The 25,764-nt window shown below is 38.2% G+C and overlaps 1 protein-coding gene across 6 annotated transcripts in view; it reads right to left on the minus strand.

The window, feature by feature from the left end:
- LOC111148522 (neurexin-3-beta) overlaps positions 1–25,764 on the minus strand; it is a 1,534,880-nt gene that overhangs the window by 146,490 nt on the left and 1,362,626 nt on the right. For 3 of the 6 annotated variants that reach the window (XM_022505142.1, XM_022505146.1, XM_022505144.1), the window contains 2 exons: positions 13,144–13,233; positions 7,511–7,818 (listed from right to left, as the gene is read on the minus strand). In XM_022505142.1, the coding sequence (XP_022360850.1) occupies positions 7,511–7,818; positions 13,144–13,233 (398 nt within the window). Of the gene's footprint in view, positions 1–3,833; positions 3,850–7,510; positions 7,819–13,143; positions 13,234–25,764 lie in introns of all 6 variants that reach the window. The other 3 variants (XM_022505143.1, XM_022505147.1, XM_022505141.1) reach the window with 2 other exon arrangements.

Below are 25,764 nucleotides of genomic sequence, written 5' to 3' on the forward strand. Positions count from 1 at the left end.
GGGAAGTTCTGATCCCATCCACTAAAAGTATTAAAGAGGGGACCAAAACAAATGACACTATATTCTCTTCCCTGGCCTATTTGCACTACTAACATAGAGCTCTTTAGGAGGTAGGTGAACTCATCAAGCTCTCCCTCTCTCTCTCTTTTTTGTTCCCATGAAAACAATGTAATTCCTGAGAGAAAATGTCACTGGAGTTTTACTAGCTAACGAGAAAATTAGAGTCCAATTTCCTCCCCCCCGCAAAATTATTCTCTGAGAGGGGGAAAAAAAAGTACCTGTATGAGAGTTAGGAGGAGACAGAAGATATTTCTTGGCTGGCAGCTAAAGTCTAATTAGACTGACAAATCTTCAGTGCCTTCCCCAGTTATGAGGCTTGGCAGGAAAGGAGCCAGCCCTGGAGCCGCACATTATGTAAGGCTGTTAATCAATATTAGTTGAGCCCTGATCCTAAAAATAAACTTCCCCTAGAGGCTCTGTTGTCTAGTGGTAAAAGTGAGGGCTTGGAAACTGTGTGGACTCCTTGTCTCACTTCTGTCAAGCTGGTGGCAGCAAGGAAAATGTGGAGGGGGCCCAGAGGGGTTAATTCCTTAAGTACAAACATTCTTGATACAACATGATCGACCTCCTGTTAAAGCATGGTTTTGGGGATGAGGTAGATAGATTTGTCTTATATCCCAATCCAAGACAGTTTGATTATTCAAAGAACCTTGAGAAAATGTGGTACTCTAGCCAGTCCCAAAAAGCCACCGATAACAAAGTGCTGTAAATGTGTGGGTCATGAGTTTTGTTGAAACAATATGACATTCCTGCTATTTGACCATTTCAATCTATAAAAATTGCAATTTCATACAGTTGACCCTAATAGAACGCTTTGTATGTAATAACCATTCAGCAAAGCCAAATCCCACTTCAGAAAATGAGAAAGTTTCCCACAGAAATCTCTTCTAATTGATGAATTCAGGCCTCTGGTTCAGTCTGGGACCCTCACAGGAAATCCTGGGTGATCACAGGGCTGTGCGGGTGTAGACAAAATGGTTCTTCGTGTATTTGGGAAAATTAAAGAGGGAGACTTTGTTTAAAATGGAAAAGGGAAGCAATGCCCTGTTACTCTTTGTCAACTGCAGAGCCAAGAGGAAGAAAGGGTCCTTGTCAGTCTCTATGACAATAACTACTACTTTACTTTTCCAGCAGGAGGAAGAAAGGCTTTCTCCTCCCCCTGGCAACAAACAGCCCAGTCAAGGAGAGACTGCCACAACTCAGCCAATGAAAAGCCACCACACTTTGAACTCCCAGTTTACTTCAACACACCTACTGTTTATAACACCCTTCCCAACTCCATCCTTTCCTCTATAAAAGAGATGTCCTCTCCTTTGTTCTCTAGACTTGCCTATGGTTTTGCTGTAGCTCACTCCCAAACTGGAATTCTGTTACTTCCAAATTAACCCATGTTTGCTAGTAAAATAATGGCTAGGTTTATTTTTAAGGTTCATGTTTATCCAGTCACACAGGAAGTCTAATCTTTTTGAGGATCTGTGAGTTCTAGGAGAGCCTCTTGGTTTGAAGTGGTTTCCTAGTGTCTGGGATTTAGTGAAAACTTAAGGGTAGGTCATGGCCCAGGTTCTTTTTATGCACGGTTGTATTTATTACTCACAACCATGGAAAAGTAATTCATTTTGCAAAGAAAGAAACCAAGGCTTAGAGAAGGTAATTGACCTCCCCAGAGATACACAGCTAAGTAACTGGAAAAACCCGGAGTCCAGCCCAGGAATTTTGAGTCGAGAGTGCACCCTCTTCCCTTCCACACACCAGAACTCTACGTGGATTATGCTGTATGATGGATCACGTTTTTAATTACAAGTGTTTTTCTTTGTTTTGCAATAATCAGTCTCAAGTCTGAAGTGTTTTTCACTAGCCCCAGTCTAAAACTGAAAGCCGACCAGAAGGAGGAATTTCCATATAGGTACAGTTACAAAGCCTGAAAAAGTGGCTTGCTTCTGGAATTTTTGGAAGTCATTCACCTTCAACTGCCAAATTTATGAGTTTGAGGTAAGAATGAAATCTCACGAAACTCTCAAGTCTTTCATTTCTACTGTTTATCGGGATAATTCCAATCTAGCTGAGCATTGTGATTTTCTGGTAACAGCAGCTCTAGCCAATGTCAAGGTGACTTCACCAATGCCCAGCACAGAAAGTGGGTCACGATCAGTATCCTGCTAATAGCATATAAAGGATTTCAAATGGCGATTTCCTCAGAACACACTGAGTTCTTTCTTTACTGATAATCACTCGGTCTGGAGGCTTAAGGTAAGAGAATACACATTATTTTAGTAACTATTTTCCTCTTGGCCTTTTCCTACCTCACAGGAACATTTTGGTCCTGGTGACTGCAAGTTACCAAAGACATTTACTTTCCACTTTTGCCTTCTCTCCTGAATGGGGATCAAGGAATTTGAACATTGACTGAATTGAGCTTTTCCATCACGATAGTAATCCCGACACTGAGGTCAGTTGTAATAGAAGTGCCTGCTTAATTGCTGGCAATCCCTGGGAGTAAGACAAACAGGGCATCCAATGCAGTTCTCCTCTCTGAGTCTTCTCCCAAATGGGGGAGTCTGGGGCCAAGCCTTTCAGAATCTGGCTCTCTTGCTTCTCACAGATCTCCCCTATGTATTCTTTGTTCTAGTTGGACTTGGCCATCTCTCTCGGGAATTACCATCCCTGACTTTGACAACATCGCTTCTGACATTTAGCCAACCTGAGATTTATTTCTCTTCCCCATGTATCCAATTATACTCAGTCTATAAGGCCCAGATCCATTCCCACCTCATTCATGAGATCCAGCCAAAACCATCCCATACAACTCCCTCATTCCCCGCCCCCCAACACCATTTGTAGGTCACTACCTCTTATTGATTGCTAACATCAAGCTCCATGATGCAAAGATCCTGGATTATTTTTCTTTGCAAACTTAAAAGCATGTGGATAGATAAATTTCATAACAGGACATATTCTCTAAGGCCCACAGAACTCCAGAATGGTTTAAAAATGGAAGAAAAAATTAAAGATGGGAAGTGAGCTATCAGAGAAATCCATTCCTGAGAACTTAGAAACTTTTCATTTGCCATGACTGATTCCAGCTTCCAAATTCAATCCTGACCCTCCTTCAAATCTCTATCCCCCCAAAACCTCCCAGTCCCTACTCTGCACTACAGATATTACTGTCAGTAGAAGCACCCCATTTTCTCAGGTAGATCCTTGCTTGAGAGGATACTGACTCACATACCAAATGTTGGGGATAGAATAAAATAATAAGGTTAAAACATATTTAATCCTACTCTTCAAGATGTACCTGTTTTAAGCATTTTACATGTATTAACTCAGTTAACCTTATAGCAATCCCATGATATAAGCAGTACCCTAGTAGTACCCTTCCCTCCAATTTTACAAATTGGTAGACTTAGGTTAGTTACAAATTCTTGCTATCCTCCCATGAAGAAGTGAAGTTTATGTTTCCTTTCTCTAAAACTTCAAAACCTGGAAAAACTTTCTCTAGGAGCTCTGAACCTCCATGAACTAGGAACTACAGAGACAGGTACATGGATCCAGCTGAATCACTAAGACACAAGGTGTGTGAATGAAGCCAGACTTTCTGGACCAGAGCAGCCACTGAGTGACCTTAGTCAACTCCCTGTGGGGCAGAAGAATTGCCTTGCTGAGCCCTGCCCAAAGTTCTGAGCCACAGAATTGTGAGATCCAATGACACAGTTGTAATTTTAAGCCACTAAGTAATGGGGAAATTTTTTTCATAACAATAGTTAGCTGGAACATATGTGACTTCCTTAGAGTCTCTCAGCTAGTATGAAGAAGATCTAGGTTTTAACGGCAAGCAGCCCAACTCCAAGTATATGCATTTAATCACTGCTCTAGGCTTACCACCGGAGAAAAATTAAATTGTCCAAAGTGTCCCTCATTCTGGAGGGAAAACCATCTGTAAGCCATGCCACTTCTAGTTGTTAGATGATGATAAGGTATGTTATAAAGCCTATTTTGTTTTCTAATCTATTCAATAAATATTTATTGAGCACCTACTTTTACTTGAATACTACCACTCACCCACCTGCTTTCTCAATGTACTCACCTGTTTTCTCAATTTTTTTTTAAATATTCAGGGGAGGACCTAGACACACTCTTCTTTTTTTTTTTTTTAAGAATTATTTATTTTAGAAGGAAAGTGTGCATGAGCAGGGAGGGGGAGGGACACAAGGAGAGGAGAAAGGGGAAGCAGACTCCCCACTAAGAGGGGAGCATGACACAGGGCTCCATTGCAGGACCCTGAGATTATGACATGAGCTAAAACCAAGAGTCAGATGCTTAAATGACTGAGCCACCCAGGTGCCCTTGGACACACTCTTCATAATATAGGGTAAAGACCTGATGCTTGGGTACCATGGCCATGAGTAATTTACACAGTCCATGTGATCCACAAGAAGTATTGTAACAAACTGGAGTATCAGAAAGATCAAAGTAGTGATTACTTAAAGAAGGCTGGAGCATTGGAGGGCCATGTCAACTCAAAAACTATTAGTTTATGTTCACACACAGGTCAGAGGAGCACTGAAAACACTTTGCAGTTTTCCTTTGATCTGAAATCAACACAAACCAAAGTCAATCAGAAACGAACTACCAAATGTTTCCTTAGCTTGTGCTTCAAGAAGAAACCAGTGAATTGTTGTATAACCAGATGGTTTTACACCAAGGTGTTTATGCCTATTTTATTTCTCCTGGAAGAGTCTAATTTTAGGACAACCTGGTCTATCAAGCCCATCAAAGCAAAGGAATCACCTTTCAAAGCAAAGAGTGTCACCTGGAAAATGCTGTCAGATTTCACACATGATTGGCTGGGTAAATGTGAAATCCAGCCTTCCCCACTTCTTTTTTCAAATTTTTTATGAGTCCACTTCACCTGAGAATGGTAGCTGGATTACAGAGAACAAATGAGAACTTCTGAGACTGACTTCCTCACCGAGTCATCAGAGCCTGAGAATTTTTCTAAATCTTGGGTCCCCAGTCCTAACACAGGCTTGAAATAATCTGTACTTGAGATCAGAAAAGGGATAAGAGACAAGGCAGGCTGCTGAGATTTTATGGAGCTCAGGGCAAAGTTCTATCTATCTATCTATCTATCTATCTAATCTATCTATCTATCTACTTATTTATTTATATATACTTTCAAGTTTTTGATTTTATGGAGCGCAGGGCAAAGATTGATTGATTGATTGATTGATTTATACTTTTAAGTTTTTATTTAGGCCCTAGTTAGTTAACATGCAGTGTAATATTAGTTTCAGGAGTAGAATTAGTGATTCTTCACTTCTATATAATACCCAGTGCTCATCAGAATATGTGCCACGGCAAAGTTCTTATGGCTAGTTGGCAGGGACAAAAAAATCAAAAATCCTTGGCATAAAGTAATTTCCTCTAGCTAATCTTTACAAAGAATATGGAGCTTTTTGATCCCTCATTCCAGTCTAATCCAATTCTGCTAGACTGTTGTCTTTTCTCTAAGAGTTTGCATTTACACATCCTTAAGAACAAGTATGGCACAGATTTATAACTTCTCTTTATAGCCATGGTAGAAGCAAAGCGAAAGATATGTAGATGAAATCCAGTTATCACTGGACTCAGGGAAAGAAACTCTAACAGGAGGCTGTTAGAGAGGGCATGCTCCAGCCATCCACATCTTCCAAAATGACAACAGATTCTACGATGTCTGGAGTCATAATCACTTGCAAGACTTTTGTGCCTTGTACCCTGCTCTCTTGTGGAAGTTCTGGCTTTCTTAGTTCTTAGAAAGACTCATCCAGTGTTGGGTAAGTCTATTTGCATATTTGCTACAGGAGGAAAAGCCAAAAACCGGTAATTGTCATGGCTTAGTCCCTGAATCCCTATGTAACATTAAATCCTCCTGAGGTCAGTAAAAATTTGGCCTCGAAAAAGACTACAGGACCAGCCACTCCTATGAAGAAAAAGCCATTTGTTCCCACAGAGTTAGCAGAATATATTACGACAGAAACAGAACAAGTCTGCCAGGACCTGGGCAGACAGAACTATCCTTTTACCAACCATAAACAGATCCGCTCTTGAGCTATAGAGAGTCATAATAGAAATATATATTGCCTTTTATCTTCTTTTCAGTGAGTAGAGTGAAGTGTCAGGAGTTATTGCTTTAAAATCAGTAGAGAAGAAGCTATTTCTTTTTTGAGCATGTATGTAGGTATACACGTAACAGCGCATACAACTATACGACTCTTATGCTAACCTGGTTCTTAGTAGCCTTTCTAAAACACATAAAATTGGCCTGATAACATCATCAGTGCATACAGCCTCAAATTGTTCCCATGGAATCACGTAAGGAGCTGTCAGGGTAACTTCTGCTCAAAGAAAAGGGAAAAGGAAGACATTTTTACCTCTACTTAGCTCCCATAAACTTAATGCAGAATAATGAGAACACATAGGGGTCTTAATTGATTATTGACTTTACGTTTACAATGCCCACTGAAATCAATGGGAGGGTGATGTCAAAGACTCAACTGAGCCCCTGGATAATGTCTTAAAACTAAGAAACAGAAGGGACAAGTACTGATCTACAGAATCTTCTATAAACACTAACTAGGCTCAGAGTAATTTCCCCACAAGCAATTGGAATGTCTTATTTTATGCCACAGCATTTAAGGCTAATAACTCGATTAACCTCCTATCCCCTACTAACCAGATTTATGAAATGCCAAGGGAGTCAGCAAAGCATTAAGTCTTAGCTTGGGTATAATTACTTTTAAGTGAAGAAACCAAACAATTACCACAAAACTAAGGACTTCCTACATAGCTAAACTCAGACCTTCATAATTTCTAATGCAATATAGGACCTCAGTCAAATATAAAAGAAATGAAATAGACAAAAAATAACAAGTGATTGATCAACAATAATAAAACAAAGACTGCATTTTATAAGCATTAGTTGAACCTCTAGCTTCAATTGCGCCTTTTTTAATGCTGCCCATTGGCCTCAAAATGGAACAATTCATGTTTCAGCAAAGCCACTGAGAGGTTGTGAATAGAAATGAACTACAATATAGTCTCTCCTATGATAACAAATTTTCCTCTGCCCCTTTTCCCTTTTTACTATTGAAAAGAAAAGTAATGAAATGAAAAGGAGGAGTATTTCATACTGAAAGTGTTAGCCATTGTTCATTTTGAATAACAGCTTTACTGTTTCAGCCATAAATATGATAGGAATAATAACCCATGAGTGCACGCAAAACTTTTATAACTTCTTGAGCGGTGAATTTGTCTTTCTCTACTCCAAGATCTTACTACGATGAGCATCTGTAGGCATCCTTCCTACAAACATAGTAATTCAGACTCTTGAGCAACATAGCAACACTGACCTTATAGTAATGTCTCAAAGACAAAAAAGCAGAATCAATTAGGAATTGGGAGAAAGGCTTACCTGAATGCTTGCTGTAGAGCGATTTTTGCGGGTTGTGGTAGTAGCCATTGTAGTGGTAGTTTCCATGACAGTGGTAGACATTTCTGGTGGCATGGAGGTTGTCTGTGTTGTTCCCAAGATTGACGGGACTTCTCCCACCAGCCGGACGCTTCCATTGATTTTAATATTGGGGTTGTTCTCAGCTGCCATGTTCAGTACTTTCAAACCATCATAATAGAGCCCAGAGAGCTGGCCTTGGAAGAGACGTCCTTTGTCTTTCCCACCAATGGCTATTTGCGCCTGGGTGTTGAAGATGGTTAACTGCCGGCCTAGTGGGTTGGGTGGAGGAAACATTATTATTCCCATATGTTATCTTTCTTTGCCTTACCTGATCTGAATGGACCAGGCATCAAAACAGGCTTCCTTGAGCAAATGAAGGGGAGAAAACTGGATAACAAAAATTCAATAGACATTAGCAAGTAACATTCCACTATGTTTTATCTCTTCCACTGTCTAGCTGAATATCCTAGATAAGCTGAATAATTGAGTCTCTATTTCATTATTGTGAGGAAAGAGAAATCTTGGTTCAATGATCTGCAGTACTTCAGCCTTCTTGGATATGCAGTTGTGGATGACAGAAGGAACCCCCAAATCAGGTAATGACAGCAATAAAGCCTAAATACCTACTGCACTGATTTTCAACCTACAAAGGCACATAATGGCAATTAAATAGAATTTTATATGGCAAACAATTACTCGGTAAGGTAACTCAGAATATTAAATTTTAAAAATAGGTCTGATAATTAACTGAAATTAAATGAAATTCCAATTAAAAGACTTGGATTCATCACATCTGTGTAGAAATGAAGTTTACCCACCAAATACCTCATTTCCTAGAAATCTTCGTAATACATAAATTCTATCTATACTTGTTGTTTAATAAACATTGTGACAGATAATTTCCTACCTCTTTTAGTGTGGGGGAGGGATGGGATAATGGCCATACAACTATATCTCTCCCTAAAACATGGGAAATAAACAAGCACTAATAATTTTTCTGGGGTGGTGGAAAGAAAAAAAAAATGTCATTCCAAATCAGTGAATTTTAAAAAAGGAGATAGGTTTTCATGAAAAAGCAACACATAAAATTCCTTAAAACAATAGGCATGTTAATGTGTTGAAAACTATCAGTAGTTAACTTATTTGGAGTCCGCATTTGGGGAACCATTTGTGCGTCTGTGAATAGAAAACTATCAGAATGAAATCATGGCAGAACAGAGTTTAGAATAGTGCAACTCAATTTATCTTCCTCCCAACTACTCCTACTTAAAAAAGCTTCTCTTAAGTGCTAGATCTTTCCCAGAAAAACCCAAACAGCTTTCTAAGGCTAAGACATTCTATGCTATTATTTCTTCAGATTATTTCCTTCTGGTTTTCCATATGGAGATGGGGGAGAAACTTATTAATGGAATTAAATATATCCTTTTTGAATTTTTCTTCACTTAAATCAGTAATCAAACAATATTCCACTTATTTTTAATTTAATCACTTGAATTATTTTAGCAATAAATGGCTGGAATGTTTTGTTATTCCTGCCTGCTTATTAAAAGGGAGTCTATTTTTAAAAGGCTAAGGTTTTTTGCCCCCACAACCTCCAATATGAATAGAGGCATACAGTGATGTTTGGGCTCTTAACCTCTACCACCATTACAGGTCTTTAAGTCTCTACAATGATTAGCTATCCTTGAGTTTCCAGTGTATAATGTGGAATGCCTTCTGAATGTACATTAATAGGTGAAATGGAAGAGTCAGAGAAGGGGAAATGTATCTGCTCAGAAGGAACTCTTTATACAAGAGTCAGTTCTGCTTATGGGGTAAGTCTTAAGGGCATATTAGTCAAGAATGATTTATGAATAATACCTTTTTGGAAGCTTCAAACACTGTAGTACAGAGAACTGGCCAAAGAGTTTTGTTATAATGAAAATGATTTGCACTCTATAAAAATATTTGGAGCATGGAAATGGAATCTGTTGGATTTGATAACAGAATTGTCCAGTTCCTAAGGGAACAATCAAAATAGATCTAATAGATTTCCATTATTTTCCCACCAGTTCCTTCACTGCCCTGTACACATGCATCATCGCCAGTCCGTTGGCCTCTCATTTCTCACAGGAGATGCAGCAAAATGTTCAGTGCACAATAACACTGGATAATGGCCTGGAGCTCAACGCTCTTTACTGCTATTTCTTTGACAACAGTTTTTTTCTAGAGGGAATAAGTTTACTGCAAAAGAAATGTCATGATAGAAGGAGAGAATAATATACCCTCAACCTTGCACAGACTTCTGCGGGCCACTTAATAAAGAAAGAGCTGCATAGAAGGATATCTCTAGGACTCAGTCCAGCAGCTTATACCTCATAGCCCCAATGTCAAGCTATCCCTTCCATTCACATAACTGTTGGCCAACCATAATATTTATTCATCTCCTTTTTTGGTATATGCTCTAGCACTAATGATCAGTGATAGGGATAGCTAGTTATAGGTAAGGTATTTTATATTTCTCATATTTCTGAAAGTATTTCACATCTGTAATGGTCTTCACCTTATTTTCCTAGTGATATTATTCTGCCAGTTATTACAAATAAAAAAGAGGGTCAGGGAGAATTGAAATGCTAAGTTGAATTATACTGGCTAGAAATGATGGATCTCCTTCATTCCAGGTGCCACAGTACATTGCATAAAATGGTCTTTGCTTGTTCAAGACTAACCCAAGCATGGAGAAGGGCAAGACATGTTTCCTGGGCTGCAGGACAAAGCCACTGCTCCGCGTCTGGTTATTGCTACAGTCCCAGAGAGATCTAATGATTTCTTGAGAACAAGACACTGGTGGGGTGGAACAGGGAAGGAAGTTGTCTATGCTTCAATTTTCCATGATGCTATAGGAAGTGTCTGGATATTTGTTTGCTTCTCTGTTTCAAGGTCTATTTGTGGCTAGATCTATTTTTCTTCTATTTCAGGAATCTTTCCTAGCCTTCTGTACCTTGGATTAGGTAGTTTAAGAGTAAAGCTGGCAGCCACTAAAGTAATAGTGGGAAACTCTATTTCTAGGTTTTTTTTTTTTTTTTTCCTCAGTTTCTATTGGGAAACTGAGAAACTTTCTCAGTCTCTGCCAGCTCTTCCTCTGATCAATTCAGCTCTATCAGAGAAGCAGGAGTAAGTGAATAACTGAGAACTGGTCATCACTACCCTTTCCCTCTGAAGGGTTATTATAAGGGACAGACTGGAGTAAGTTTTATCATTTGCCCAAGATTTCTCAAAATCAATGTCAGATCTCATTATTGTTATTCATTATGATCTATCTTTTTTTATAATAAGCAACTATGATATCTATATCAATATCCCAATCTAAGAATCGTTCTATCATCCATAATGCTCAATTTGGTTATATCAGTAGAGGGTCTGTAGCAGTCTACTTTCTGTTTTGTTTTGGGTGCCCACCTTCTTGGAAGTCATTACTGTTACTTCATTTGGATATCAAGTTCACATACTGCTTAAATTAAATCTTTGCACGTCTCCAGTCAGTGTTGCACAAAGACTAATTAATTAAACCTCAGAACACCCTTGGGGAATAGGCAGTATTATTTCTCCTCTCCTCCAATGGGAAATCTGAGATATAAAGAGGTTAAGTGGATTGTCTAAGGTCAGAAAGTATCAGTCAATAGTAGACAGAGCCAGAAAACAGACTCAGGAATGCTGTGACCCAGATCTCTTCTCCAATGACAAAAATAACTCCAAGGAGGCATTCCAAGTGCTTCCTGGTATGTCTGCTTATTCATCCTTCCATCTTTACCCTTTTTTAACTTGTTGTCTTTACAAGGTCTTTTGGTATCTATTTTCTACTCCTTTTGAGGGGAAGGTTTGCTAGACAGAAGAAGGGGTAAAGCAATAGAATGAATAGATGTTACTTACCAAAGTTTTTTTTTTTTTTTTTTTTTTTTTTTTAAGTAACTTCAGTTACAATAGTGTAGAAGAGAGAACATCCAAGTTTGGAAATAACCATTTTCAATATTATACGCATACATAAATACATACATATCTCGTTAAAAAACTAGCAAGCCGCCCTCCATACCCCCCGACCCACCCCTCCCCCTCGATTTGTTGTCTACTTGAAAGAGTCCTTCTATATGAAAGCCAACTGATAACAGTGCTATCAGAAGGAAAACTAAAAGCCTACCCATAACTTTATAATGGTTGATACAAATGAAAACGCCTGGCATGCTCTTAAACTTAGACTTCAAAAAGGCGATGGAGTAAAAGAAAATATTATTAACATAAAATTGAAAGAAAAAAAAGTTCTCTCAGACACATGAGAGTCAGACATGCATCTAGTTTTCTTCTCCTTTTTAAAAAGTGAGGCAATCATAGTCTTTAGTGTTAAAGGGACTTTATGAGCTGGTGATTACTGAACAAAATTATTTGCTTTTTAGAGTTATTCTTAATTTATTTTTAATTAGACCACATACGTTAAAAACAGGGCAAACAGTTAAGACTCAGTGAGGATTTTCCGTGTTTAAGGGTCTAAATGTTGTCACCCAACTTAAAACTGTAATTAAGTTTGCTTAAGTTGCATATTAATATATTCAATTACTTTTTATGTATAACTCAGTCAAATCTCTATGAATTTTAGGAACTCGCTGGATGTCTTGAGACAAGAGTAGCTTGTACTGGCTCAGGAAAGAAGGGAATAAAGAGCTTCCAGAAACAGAGAATTTTCTCCATTGAAAGATAATAGTTTACACCCTAGGGAACTGAAGCCACACAGAAAATTCTAACATCGGGTATAACCGCTGCCCTCTTTTATTAACAAAGTGGTTGTTTTCTTCAGCAAATCAGAACTGCTGTTTTGCCTTTCATGAGCCTTTCTTTTCCAACTCATTGTCTTAGCCACTTGCACTTTTGTTGCATAAATATCAAACACATAAGGGTATTACACAACCAAAGTGTAAAATAAGCTTTGCTTTTTTTTTTTTTTTTTTTTAGTTTCAGCCAGCAACTAGGACACAATTAACCTCTTATGAAACACTTTTGCCTCTGAAGTTTGAATCTAAAGGCAAAATTCATCTTTCTCATTCTTTCTTCATTTAAAAGCAAATGTTAGAAAACACTGCTCCCCGTATAACATTTGTCTTAAGCAGATTAAGTTACAAGAGTTGATCTGATGATTCTTTTTGTTATTCACGCTAGAGAGGTAAAGCCAAAACAGCTTCAAGATGTAAGTTTAAAGAGTACTTTTGAAATTTCTTTAGAAAGCTTTGGTATAAGAGGTAATTTAAAACAAATTAACAAATAATGTCATGCAGTGGTTAAATTGCCATAATACATTTCTTTTTTAGAGGTTCCTGGAATTTCTTGTTTGTGGTTGTCATGCTGATAGCAAGCTAGATGTTAGTCCCTTTAACTGTATTTTAATGGCAATGTATTATAGCATGATTTATCAACATATGGCGGGTGGAAGCTGACACAAATTATAATGAAAATTAAAACAGTCATTTATGCAGCAGGCGATTATCATTTAAGGAACATTTATTTGCAGGCTTTAAAAATGAGGGTTTAGAATCAAATGATTTTAAAATGAAAGTTTTAACGACGGTTACCTTTTTCCTGCAGCCACTCCTCTACGGGCCGGTTATATTTGAAGGGGATTTTCTGTTTTACCATTTGGAAGCGTTCATTATCAGTGTTGCCTTTAAAGTTTAAAAAACAGCTTAAAAAACAATCTGAAAAGTCAATATGTCATTAAAAAACATCCTAGGTTTTTGGTTTATGAAGTTTTTAGAGATAGATATCAATTTATCTTTAGTAGAGGTGGAGTTGAAGTCACTCTGCCCTTGGTTGACAGGTTTGAGGTCAGGCGAGTCCTAGCTATGCTGTGTTCCACCACGTTTTGGAAATGTGGCATGGGATGGGAATCAGTAAGAGCTTTGGCCATTTAGAGAAACGGGTTTACCTTCACTCTTCTCCATCTGACCCCAACTACGCCTTAATTGGGTCAACGGATGCGAAGGATTTTCTTGGTCTGTGAGTAATTTATCTGCCAAACCAGCTTCATCTAGGATAGCCCCCCTACCCTCCGTGTCTTAGTCCCGCATGATCTTCTCTCATGGTAATGTACCATATCAGAAGCATGGGGTTATCTACTTCCTTATTCTTCCCTCAAGTGTTTATAACTGCTCTACCTTCTGGTGGAGGGAAAAAGACAACTTAAGCCTTGAATGGCCAAGGGAGACTTCTTACTCCATAAAGGAGACTCTGGCATCCTACCAGCTAGGTTAAATAGATGGGGTTTTATGGATGGTTCTTTACATTTCTATTCCTCTGCCCAGACTTATTCTACACTTAAAAAAAAAGAAAACCCAAAGTAAATATTTGTAAATCAAAGCAGCTATAAATATAGGGATAGAATATTAGCAAACTTTTAAGCCCCTACTTTTTATTACTACCAAGAGATGCAAGCTTTATATGTTTATCTAGCCTCTCTCTTACCTTTTTATGAGAAGTCCTTTCTGAACAAGTATCTGTTTATAAAGCCTGTTTGGGATAACGTCCTCCAAGCATGAAATACCTAATTAGTTTCAAGCCTCAAACATAATGCTTTTAACTGCTACTATGCCCCCTTATTCCTTTTGTAACTGTTGTTACCACCCCTGGATGGTTTGTCTAATTAGGATAGATTTGGAGGTGTTATTGTGGAGATATACCCCTAATGAATATGCTTCAAATCACAAAATAATGAAGCTATGCTTTGGGAACTGTTCTCTCTCATCAACCACCTCACAGTGATCAAGCAAAAACCAGCAAATTCTAATTCATGACTTTTCACTCATAGCCATATATTGGAACTTAGGGAATCCCGTTTCAAATTGCCAACATTAAAAATGAAACCATGTTGCTACAAAAGTAGGGTATTCATCCTTTCTGATGGAGGCATAATACTCATTTGTGGAGCATAACAAATAACATGGAGGACATGGGGAGATGGAGAGGAGAAGGGAGTTGAGGGAAATTGGAAGGGGAGGTGAACCATGAGAGACTATGGACTCTGAAAAACAACCTGAGGGTTCTGAAGGGGCAGGGGGTGGGAGTTTGGGGGAGCCAGGTGGTGGGTATTAAGGAGGGCACGTATTGCATGGAGCACTCGGTGTGGTGCAAAAACAATGAATACTGTTACGCTGAAAAGATAAAAAAATAAATAAATAAATAAATAATAAAAAAAAGAAACCAAAATCTCAAAACAAGTGTCTTGGAAATCATTTACAAAGAAGTCTTAAAGCCAGAAAGAATGTGAAGAGCCACATGAGTCGAAGGTGACTATGACATTTCCATCTTAGGGCCACCTTCCTACAGGAGTTATTCCTGACAGAGAAGATTCCACATGTGGCTAAACTGGTACCTGCTTTCCATGAGGTGCAACATGGGAAAGGGGTGGCCATGCTGGGAGATGTTTCCAAGATTCCCCATTCATTTCTGCTATGAACAAATGATTTTAAGAATCTGACTCATTCTTATTCTGAAGAAATTAAAAAAAAAAAAACTAATAATAAAAACAGCAACAACAAAAACAAAGCTCATGAAAGAGACAACGATGGATCTGTTTCCAGCCTAATCATGGGATCTTATGTGACTGGGATAAAATATATTAACATATGGAAGGATAAATGACAATAAATGGAGTATTACTTCTCATAGGAAAAAAGGGGAGGAGAAGGTATAGGTAAGGAGAAAAAAACAGAAAGGCAATCTCTTGGTGTTTCAATAATCTCATGGTAAAAGAAGTTAATTTTATCTGTTAATATAGTTGCCAATTAGAGATTATAATGATCCTCCTGGGTAGATCTGGGGATTCAGAACTTCATTAATCCAAAATAAAGTTGGGTAAATTCTCACATGTCTTCATAGAAAAGGAGCATGCACTTTTCTGAAAAGAACCTATATCCTGTACTCTTAATCCTACCCAAAAGAAGACAGATAACACAAGGGATATCATCCATCTTCATAAACTTTGACCCCTCTGAAGTTTTAGTTACAACAAAGTATTATGCTGAAAAATGGCAAGTGGGTTGTGCCAGATTCACCTTAAATATATTCTATTACTTTGGGTTTTCTGTAACTGTTGTTGGCTGCAATATTAAACATAGTGATAACCTTCACTTCACTCACTGTGGAATGGATTAGTGAAGTCAGTAGTAGACATAAAACTAAGTGTGCTTAGAAACATGCAGGCAAAATCAGAAGAATCCAAAATGCCCAACTCTCGGAGTTCTAGATGCACTAAATTAACTAAATAAGAAGATGCGATGATTTACTTCCTTGGGATACCTAGGGGCTCTCTGTCCTCCTAAGCATCCCCTCCCCATACACTCTCTTCCAAACCTAAAGCTCCACAGAAAATCATTTTGAGGCATGGTACAGGCTAGAAAAAGAGGAAAGTATGTTGGATAAGCAGTAAGTGATATGTTGGGAGGACAGCATAACCATGATTCAACCTTAGACCCATTGGAAAGGGAAAGAGAGAGAGAGTCATTCTTCTCCATCTCAGCTTTAGAGACATTTAGAAAAAAATTTTTAAGTCTTCCACACCAGATTCATAGTGTCTGGCACTAAAGATAGTGATCTTGCATACTGTTAAAAGTTGTGAAAGATGGAAGGTCATTTGGAAAACCACATTGGTTTAAATTGCCACATTAACATTGTTCTTAGTCTCTTTTCATGTTCTTGTTGGTTTTTATTTTAATTTATCTCAAACATTAGTAAGAACTGTTTTAGAAACATGTGCATGAGAATGAGTTCATTTGCCCCAAGCCCCATTTTGTTAGACTGACTGAAGAGTAAACAACCTTCTAAATATAAGAATTCATACACAGGGACTACCCTGAAAGCTGAGCAAACCTTGTCAAATTCATATATATTCGTATTAAATCCTTAATGACATCCAGTTGTACATTTCATATAGCAACCAGTATGAGAACTTGAACAAAGAGTGAAATCAATTCTTCAACAGAAAGTGATGATATCCTCAAGAGAGAATGGCCTTATGAATAGTAATGTCATAATGTCACTAGAAAGAGGCATATGTACGTGACTAATGAGACTAAAATGTAATGACCGCACTTCTCAAACATACTGAGAAATCTAAAAATTGCACCATGAGATCTTCAAATAGATGTTTCCTAAATAACTTACATGGATCCGACACTCACCTACATAGACTGAATTTTGGGGAAAAACAAACAAACAAACAAACAAACAAAACCCAAAAAACCAAACTGGTTATCTTATTCTGTTTAAAAGTGTGTGTGTGTGTGTGTGTGTGTGTGTATGTGTGTGTATTTTTTTAAATCAGAAATTGAGTTTTTTCATGCCACCAGCCTCCCACATTCATTTGCATTTGTATCAGTGGTTCTATTACCAAGTATTTCGACTCCTAGAGACACATCTAACTTGCACTGTTAAATTATAATATTGTGAAGAGCAGAATACTCTGAGGTGAAATTATTAAGGCCCAACTGGTTCACACAGAGCTCCGATCTCTATTCAGAAATACCTCATGTTTTCTACATTTGAGCAAATCCATTTAGGATAAAAAAAAGGAAAACAGTAAGGAAAACAAAGAAAGCAAGTTGACTCTCCAACAGTCTCCCAATTCATCAGTCTCTCTTTGGGGTCCCAAAGGAGTAAAGTTGCAATTCATCCAAAGGAATGAATATTTTTTAAATTGAAAAATGGACTGATAGAAAGAACTTTTGTATAGCACAGAAAATGACTTTTATGAGACCTTTATTATCATTATCTATTGGCCCAAGCACAGATCCTATTCCTTAGCCACCATACTTATATTTTCCTTAAGCCATAATCAACATAGCACAGGAGTTAAGACCATGGGCTTTGGAGACAAATTTGGCTTTGAGTTCTAACATCAGCATTTAGCAGCTGTGTGATCTTATGCAAGCGACCTGGCCTCAGTTTTCCCATTTCCCAATCCACTGTAGGACCTGTATAGAAAAAATAAGAGGTAGAATATACACAAAACCTGGGATATGAAAAACATTCATGTTTTAGAAATTATTATTAACGTGGGTCAGTTCTTTCCTAATGATCTAAGGGAAGCACAAAGATTCCAGGGTGTACTCCCATGACCCCAGAACTCTCTCAGACCTCCATTCAAAACATGACCATATTCCATCTGGTCCCACAAAGATTATCTTCTAAAGATCAACGAGCCATAGAAAATGAAACATCTTAAATATCCCCTAAATCTCCTAGCTGTTGCTTTTTATATTTCTGAGTCTTCTAAAATATACTCAGCTAACCCCATTTCCAAAACAAAGTGGGTTTCTAAAACCACTGAAAGTAAAAGAGCAATTCAGGCATTGACAGATGCGATTTCTTGGTCCCGCCACAGATAATGATGATATACTGCTGCTAAGTTGAGGAAGAGTGTCTTAAAGGTTCTGGCAATTTGCACCAGGCTGGCAGAAAATGCTTTTTTACAGGTAGCCTAAAAATACCATCTGAAATGTTGTCAAGCACATGGACATGCTAATAGGAATACTGTAACAACATTCGTCTGAGGAAAATTAATGCCAGAGGTATATTTTACATTTTATTTTGAGTCCTAGAATAAAAGAAAAAAAAAACATTTTCTTTATTGCTTTGTTGACACTAAAAAATGAGACCACGGGTCTAATGAACAGTCAAAGAATGAATACTATGTATTAGAGCCAGAGGCAAGAGAAAATCGATGTGAGCAGGCTCAAGCAGGAGGGCATTTCAGAGGTTCTTACAATGTCTCTCTCCCCACAGAACACTTTGTAAGTTTCAAAGCAAATATAAGACACTAAAGAAAAGGAACTAGTGAAACTCTCTAAGCTCAGCTCCGGTCTTGTTCCTGATGTTAACCCAGATGAACTCTCCCAGAGTCAAAAAGGAGGCTGTTGTGCTACCCAAAGGGCATCTAGAATGCTTGTCCACTTGGAAGTGATGGATGGACCTCCACAAAAAAGGCAAGTATCTGTTATTTATAAAGTGCCTTTCAACCAAAGAGTTCAAAATGCAATTAAAAGCATCATCTCATTAATCCTCAAATATACCTTTGAGGTTGAAGGAAAAAGAACTATCTCTATGAGTCTTGATCCTTTCATGTGCCAAGGTAAAGAAATTAATCTCTTAGAGCACGAAACTGATCAGCTGTGGGAAGTGAATTAATAGACCCAGAGCACAAGGGCATTATTAAGTAAGCAGGCTTCTTCAGACTTACTTAGGTGGTTCTGTGAGCCAAGAGAACCACCTTTCCCAAGTGATTAGATATCTGCTCCTAGACAGTAGTGTGGGTCACCCAGGCATACCCTGACTTGGCTAGTGTGTTGGCCCACACTGTCTTATATGCTTATATATGTTCAGAAATGGAAAACATATGTGGAAAAGCATATCACTTCCTTCCTATATCAAAGTCATTGTATTGATCCACAGTTTCTAGGCTATGGGGGTTAAGCAGTTAAAGCAAAGATGACTCAGACACGAGTGAAAAGAGCATTGGCGGGGCGCCTGGGTGGCTCAGTTGGTTAAGCCTCTGCCTTCGGCTCAGGTCATGATCTCAGGGTCCTGGGATCGAGCCCCACATCGGGCTCTCTGCTCAGCAAGGAGCCTGCTTCCCCTTTCTCTCTCTGTGCCTGCCTCTCTGCTTACTTGTGATCTCTCTCTGTCAAATAAATAAATAAATAAATAAAATCTTAAAAAAAAAAAAGAAAAGAAAAGAGCATTGGCTGTGGAGTCAGACTCTAGATGAAATCCTATCTCAGACATTTACCATTTCTGTGAACTTGAACAACTGACTAAATCTAGATGAGTCTCAGAGTTTCTTCACTAGTCTAAAAAAAATGAAGATAATAATATCATTGTTACAAGGTTTTATACAAATTAAATGCAATAATCCAGGCAAGGACTTAGTTTATGAGCAGTTAGAAGAGGATGGCATGGGGAGGGTTTGTGATTTAATTCTCAAGATCTTTCCCTAACACATGCTGGAAAAATGAGAACCATGTTATAAGATAATACCCTTGGTGTTTTATATCCAGACATCCAAGGGACCATGTCTCTAATCCTTGACCTTTGTTCCTGGGTGAGGTGACTTTTTATGCAGATATGCTGACATTGAGGTTCTCTTTCATATCCCAGATCTAACTGAAAGTCCCATTTCTGTTGAAATGCAATTATACTCAGGATCATTTGCCCTGAGGCAACAATTAAGACATATATATCATGATTCCCCATCCTTCTCCTGCACCTTGAGGCCATTCTCAACCCTCTTCCCAAAGCTCATTTCTCCTGGAACTTCTCTTCATTGCTCCTCATCCATCAGGGATACTTTCAATCCCAGGAATATTAATAAAACAGGGTCCAAGAAGCTGCAATATCTTTGTTTATTTCCATAATTTAAGGGGATATTTTCAAGCAATTTCTAACAGAATCTGCTTCAGTATGATAGGTCTACGTAGCATCTATTCTTTATTTAAGAGCCACTTTGAAAAATGACTTGCTATAAATTAAAATATAAATTGACGATAAAATTCAATTTGCTTCCATAATTATTTCAAAATGTGCACTAAAGCTAGACTAGCCCATTTCAACAGCTGAATTTTGTCTAGTGCTTTTCTGGTAAGCATGTTTAAAATATCTATGTCTCAGTGTGTCTTTAAGCTTTAATTTCTCCATATATAAAATGAGGATTATAATAATAACTACAACATAGGGTGGTCTTGAGAACTAAATGTATATAAAGTGCTTAGTACAGTATGTAGCATGACTGAAGTGCTCAATAGATCACTTATTACTATTGTTGCTATTGTGGTAACAGTATCTGATTCAAAAGGGTTAAACCCAAGTGAAGGTAAACTTACAAGAATTACTTCACTACACAATTTTTAGTGTCAAAACTTTTTTCAAATTTCCGTTCAACATAAAGCCTTAATGTCCGGTCTTCAACCATTTGACATATGATCCTTTCCAGACTCCCCCAGGTGCCTTTCTTTTTATCACTTATTTCTTCCTTCTTGCAAAAGCTACAGTGTTATTTTAGGGTCACCCTTCCCTGTGATCCACGCATTCCGGTATGTCCAACCTCTGTGTCAGCCTGTCTCTCTTTAATGTTGTTGGTTTCTTTCATTTCTTTCTAGCAACGTTCCTCTCTCCACTCCTTATCCCCTTTTATTCCTCTCATGCAGAGGAAATCAAACCCTGTTTTTAAGGGAGAATGTTAGAATATTTGGTACAAAAAGATCATGTATGTGTGATGTTTCTATGCAGCTCAGATTATAGGTAGGAAGTTTAGAGGGATAATTTCAATGGAGAACAAAGAAAAACATTTTCATTCTCATAAATGGGAAAGTCACACCAAAAATCAATATGTCTGATGTCATAATAACCTGATGTTGTAGTAATCCTTCTGTTTCGATCTTATGGACTCCTGGTATTTATAAGTTATAGGTCTTCTAGACCAACCTTAAACCTCATGCCTACAAATGATTACATTATTCCCAGGGATCTAAAGACCACAGTCAGTGTATCGTGTACCACCCACACTTGACCTGGTTAATATACGAGTTTGCAACAGTTGTCTAAACAACCCAACCACATCACGTTACTGTCACATATTAGGCTTATTTCCAACAAAAACCCAACAGTTTCTAACTGAATTCCTTACCCAAAGTTTGGGTCATCTTGCATTCATGCAATACACTTGGTGAACTTCAAAGCAGGACTTTAATTATACACTATTAAATGTATTCTGTTTTTGTTTCATAACAGCATTCCAACCCGATAAGAAAATGCTTAACTCTGGGTCTTTTGTCTTTTGAGGAGACGCATTTCTTAGCTTTATGTCATCTGCAAATTTGATAAGCATAACTTCGTGCCTTTATTCAAGACCCTGAAAAATGTACAGAATAGGATTATGTGGAGGCTTTATAATGTCTATAAATTCTTTGAAATTCCTTTTTGTAAGAGATGGAGTTTGATTCTCCAACCTTATGTGTGGGCTGAACTTAGTGACTCAATTCTAAACAATAGGGTACCTTGGAAGTGACAGTGTATGGCTCGAGAGACTAGATGAAAAAAAGCTCTATGACTTCTCTAACTTTCTCTCCCTCTCTCCCTCCTTTTTCCTCTCCCTCTCAGTACCCACTCCAGAGAAGCTAATATTATATCTTAAGGACACTTAAGTCCTTAAGAATTACATGTCAAGGACCTGAGGCCACCAAACCCTCCAGGCCTCCATAAGTCTTGAGATAACTGCAGTCCAGCTGCTCTCTTGATGTCAACTCATCCGATACCTTGAGCTAGATCCACTCAACTAAGCTGCTACCAAATCTTGACCTACAGAAACTGTGAGACAGTAAGTATTTGTTGTTTTAAGCCACTAAATTGGGGGGTAATTTGTTACACAGCAATAGATACAGGAAAGCTAGAAAGCTTCATCTGAGTGTTTCAGCTCAACCAGAGGCAGATCTCCTTAAGATGCTGTCATAGCTCTCTTTATACTAGTTCAGGGAAATGAAGATACACTGTGTCTAAAACATGCGTCTCATCTGCCAATTTGTTAATGCCATCCGAAGAGAATTAGCCTAGTTCCATAAGACTTGTTTGAATGAGCCCTTATTAGTCCTTAGCCATTATCAGATTCTTTGTTAAATATGGTTAAATACATCACAATTTTTCTGTTAAAAACACTTGAGAATTTTTATGTTATCAGTCTCAAGTTTAAGAGATAAATCCTTTTATACAACAAAAAGTTTGGGACAATTTTCCCAAACTAGTTTTCTATTCTGACTAAGCAAACATTAACAGGGGCTTGGGTTCAATTCTTCAATCGTCTGGGAAATTATTCATGTAAGACCCAGAGATCTGAGCTCCTTTGAGAAACTCGGTTACCATTTGCTCAGCAAAAGATGGACTGAATTTTCCTATTTATTTTGTTTGTATCAGTCTTTACTTAAATTCTGAGGGAGGACGTGCTGGTGACAGATGAAGATGTGTGAGGGTGATGGACTGGGGATGAAGGGGAGTCCACATAACCACGGAGGTCCTGCTTAAGCAAATTTTTTGTTGTTGTTTTTTATGTTTTATAATTAAAAAGCAGTTTCCGGGTTTCTGGGAGTAGAGTTCTTTGGAACTCACAGTTTGTATTTTGAGAGGAGTCTACAATTTAAGGTTGAACGGACTTCAAAGATTATCTAAGAAATGTATTATCCCTCCTTTACTGTGTCTCGAACTTCCCACTTACAGCATCTTTAGAAATAGGACTCCTAGCTGAGGCAAGCATCCGAGAGTGGAGATTTTAAAGATAACCCTCCCTCAGCAAAGGTATTAATTAAGGAATTGTCTCTACTCCTATTTATTTGATTACATGGCATTTCCAAGGCTTTTCAAAAAATGAACCAGTTGGCAGCCACGCATCATTTGGTGCAAGATTCAAAGGTCAGAGATGCACTACTGCAATGTGGTACAAGAATCAAAATTTTCCCAGTGAAGAGATGACCTCAGGGAATGCAGCAGTTGTAGTATATCTCGAATTCATACAATGCCTCGTTAACTCTCCTTGGCAAATTAATTCAAATTGATTTGTTTGTGAGAATTACAGCATGGCCTCAAATCTGGCTACAAACAAAGGATAATGATAAACAATGTATGGAGCTCAAAGAATATGTCTAGAGAAAAGTAGAGATCAGCAAGGGGCTGTTTTTATAGCAGAACTGTCTTTGTTAAAAAGGAAAAAAAAGGAAGAAGACAAAGAAAGGAAAAAAATGAAACAAAGAACACAATTTATATAAATACAACTTGTTTCATAAATAACACCGATATTTCACAAATACTCAAAACAAAGGCAGATGAAGTACTTGAAAGTGTCCAAAGGGAATATAAAAATAATTTTTTTTTAAAAACGGACATTTCATTTTTAAAGAAGCAATTAACTCAATTTAAGCAAAGTGATAAGACATGCTGAGGGGGAAAAAAGAAGAAGGCCATGTGATATGGAAGTTAGAGCCAAGATTAATTCCAAAATGTCGGATCTTAAAGAAAAGAGAGGGGAGGGCAATTCCTCAGTGAAAGCCATTAGTTTACAACTTCACACTGAGTCCTGAATTTAGGGTTGAGAGGGAGGAATTTTAAGAGGCCAATTATGGCTGTCACAACCTCTCCCAAACTTTCTGCCAAAGCTCACTGCAAAACAGGTCCAATCCCATTCTGACAACCACGCCCCTTTGCAATGAGACTCTTGTCACTCCTCCTGTCAGCAGCCGAGTCTCCTTTTCTACACCTTCTACTTTTCCACCCCTTGATTCTGGGTTGGCTCTGAGACTTGCTTTGTTTGGCACAGGGCATATTAGCAAATGGGATGTAAGCGGAGGTCTGAACAGCCCTTGCGTGGTGAGTGCTTGCCTCCTCATGCTGCTGAAGCCTGAGACCACCATTATCAAGAAAGCCAAAACCAGTCTCGGCTCCTGGAAGATGAGAGATCCCAAGAACAGAGACCCCAGCCCTCCAAGCTACTTAGCCAGCTCAGCTGAGGGCCCAGACCTGTAAGTGAGGCCGTCAAGACATTCCAGGTCCACCCAAGCCGGCCTGGAACAGATAAAACATCTTTATAACCCACAAAAACATGAGCCAATAAACAACAAACGTTTGGAGGGATTTTGTTCTGCAGCATATCTTCAAAGATACAGCTAGGGAGTTGAGAAATCCAGGAAAGACTGAGAAGCAGACACTGGATAAATGAAGCAGCCTCCTGTGTGAGGGTTTCCACCGAGAACCAACAGGAAGATGGGGAGGTGCTCCACTGCTATCTGTGGAGTCAGAGGAGCTTGAGGTGGTGAAAACCTTAGGGGTCCTGGAATGGAGACAGGGAGGCACGGATCCCTGTTACCTTTCCTTAGTCCTCTTCTTCATTCTTGAGAGAGAATGATCAAATCCAAGGAAAGGGATGCAATACTGCAGCTCCTCAGAGGAGGGGGCAGGTCAGGGCCGAGGGAACTGGGACAGGGCAGGAGAACCAGAGAGGGACTACTACTTCTCTGGTCTCCATTTCTGGACTTGGACGAGGTTAAGGGTGGGAGAGTGGTAGGGTTGACTCCAGAGGTAATAAGGAATAGAACCAATAAGGGACCCTTCAGCTACTTGTGTCACCTCCTGCCATCTTTATTCAAAGAGGAGTGGGCAGAAGCTGGTAAGAAAAGCAGGTTTAATGGGAAGATGTTCTGGGACTCTAACCCCTACCCATCAATGGATTTTTTTACTCCTTAAAGGATTCCATGGGGAATCTGGAAGGACTGCTTTTTTTTTTTTTTTTTTTTTTCCCTGAGCTAATATTGCCTTTACTCCCATCCCTTACTCCAACCTTCTAACCAAACTAAACCTTTGATGTTCCTGTAGGATATGAATAATCACCGATTATGAACGGATAGCCTTACTTGGGCTTAGAATAGAAAGGTATGCTCCACCACACTCCCTACTAACACAAAACAATAAAAACAAAGCAAAACACTGAACTGAAGACCAAAACCAGATAAAAAATATTCCCACCTTGCAACTTTGTCTTTTAAAAAGCACGCACTGCCTCTTCAACTCTTTTTAAAGCTTATGGATCAGCTAAAAAAAAAAAAAAAAAAATAGCCTTATGGACTCACTGAGTGGAGTTTAGAAGTCATTTTTCTGGGACTTAATAGTTGATATCAGAACTGTATTACCTTAGGTGAATGGCAGTTGGACAGTAGAGAAAAACATCAAAAATGATCAAAATCTAAGGGGTTAAAAAAAGAGTAAGGACAACTAATATCTAAACCTTTGGACTGACAACTCAAATGACACATACTTGTTAATAATTAGAAGTACATCACATTTTAAGTCATGACTCAAATATTAGTTCATATTGTAAATGTGATGGCCGGCACAGCAATTTTAAATATATATATATATATATATATATATATATATATATATATATACATTTTTTTACACTTTTAAGAAAGTAGTTAATAATTATGTAAAATTATCCATACATTTAAAATATTTACCTAAAACCTAGACTCCTCTAACGTGCAATTGCTGTTCTTGCGGACATGGTTTCTTGTTGTTGTTGTTGTTGTTGTTTTGGTATAAAATTATAATCACCTTAGAAACAAGATGAAAAAAATCTTCTTATACCATCCTACTTCCGCAATCCCCTT

Source organism: Enhydra lutris, unplaced genomic scaffold (genome assembly GCF_002288905.1).
Source record: "Enhydra lutris kenyoni isolate GAN:26980312 unplaced genomic scaffold, ASM228890v2 scaffoldscaffold20, whole genome shotgun sequence".
Taxonomy (NCBI): Eukaryota; Metazoa; Chordata; class Mammalia; order Carnivora; family Mustelidae; genus Enhydra; species Enhydra lutris.